General features: G+C 63.6%; 1 protein-coding gene across 1 annotated transcript in view; it reads right to left on the bottom strand.

Moving 5' to 3' along the window:
- Positions 1 to 933, bottom strand: part of EMH_0025920 (uncharacterized protein) — a gene marked incomplete at both ends in the record, with an annotated part of 1,864 nt that extends 931 nt beyond the window's left edge. The window contains one exon of the mRNA XM_013502538.1: positions 168 to 933. Within this exon, the coding sequence (XP_013357992.1) occupies positions 168 to 933 (766 nt within the window). The remainder of the gene's footprint in view (positions 1 to 167) is intronic.
- Between the last annotated feature and the right edge of the window lie 354 nt (positions 934 to 1,287).

The raw sequence follows: 1,287 nt of genomic DNA, 5'->3' as shown, positions 1-1,287 counted from the left end.
CGTGTGCCGCTGCAGCCACATAGACGCTTCTAGGGCCCCCCGAGGGGCCCCCTGCAAGGCGCCTTGGGGGGCCCCCTGGGGGCCCCCCTGGGGGCCCCCCTGGGGGGCCCCCTGGGGGGCCCATCGAGGGGCTCCTTCGGAACGTTGTGTGGCTGGGGGCCCCTGACCTGGAGGGGGCCCCTTCAGCATGTGAGGGTACCCAGACAAGGAAGAACTAGAGTCAGCAGCTGGCTCAACTGCTGCTGCTGCTGCTGCTGCTGGTGTTGCTGCTGCTGCTGGTGTTGCTGCTGCTGCTGCTGGCTCGGATGCTTCTCTTCCTGCTGCAGCAGCTTCAGTTGGGCCCGTAGCAGCACCTGGAGCTGCCCTGGGAGCTGCTGCAGCTGTTGAGCGTGCAGTGTTCGCAGCATCAGCAGCTGGTGCTGCTGCAGTTGCTGCCAATGCTGGTGCTGCAGTTGCTGCTGCTGCATCAGCAGCTGGTGCCGGCGGTGCAGTTGCTGCTGGTGCCGGTGCTGCAGTTGTTGCAGCGCCAGCAGCAGCAGCAGCTGCTGCTGCTGCTGCTGCTGCAGCGTTCTGCTGACCCCTAGAGAGAGAAGAACCAACAGGCTGCTCCCCCGGCCGCTGGTAGAGAGTGAGCTGCTGCTCTACAGCCATGAGTTGCTGGAGAGCCGACAGCTGCTGCATGCGCTGCAGCAGCTGGTGCCTGAGTCCCGAAGCGGCAGCAGCAGCAGCCGCCTCAGGGCCAGTAGGGACAGCAGCAGCAGCAGCACCACCACCACCAGCAGCAGCAGCAGCAGCAGCTTGTCTTGTTGACCGCAGGAGAGGCTCCCCAGCTGCTGCAGCAAAGCCAGGGTGCAGCTCAAGGGGAGGGAACAGCAGCGGCAAGTCTGCGTACGCCGCATCCGGCGGGAAGGGTGGGGGCTGCGGTGTCTGCATCTTCAACGCCGCCAATGCAGCAGCAGCAGCAGCAGCAGCAGCAGCAGCAGCGGAGCTGCGGCGTTGTCTGAGCGGAGTTTTCTCTGCTCTGCTGCAGCAGCAGGTGCGGCCCTACAAGCCGCTGCAGCAACAAGCAGCGAGCAGCAAGGTATCCCCTGCCTCTCCAGACCAACTATGTTTAAAATAAAGTATACTTCTCGTCTCTCTCGCAAGGTAACAGCTTTCAGGTGTATGGACAGCTGCAGCACGAGCGCCGCGGAGCTTCTGCTGCTGCTGCAGCAGCAGCAGCAACGCAGCAGCACAGGGCTCAAGGCCTCGGAGTTCTCTTCTCTTGTTTTACAGGGAGATTTGTAG

This window comes from Eimeria mitis, genomic scaffold, assembly GCF_000499745.2.
Source record: "Eimeria mitis Houghton genomic scaffold, Emh_scaff948, whole genome shotgun sequence".
In the NCBI taxonomy this organism is placed as follows: Eukaryota; Apicomplexa; class Conoidasida; order Eucoccidiorida; family Eimeriidae; genus Eimeria; species Eimeria mitis.
Note: the sequence above shows the minus strand (reverse complement) of the source record. Positions and strands in the feature narration are given on the sequence as shown.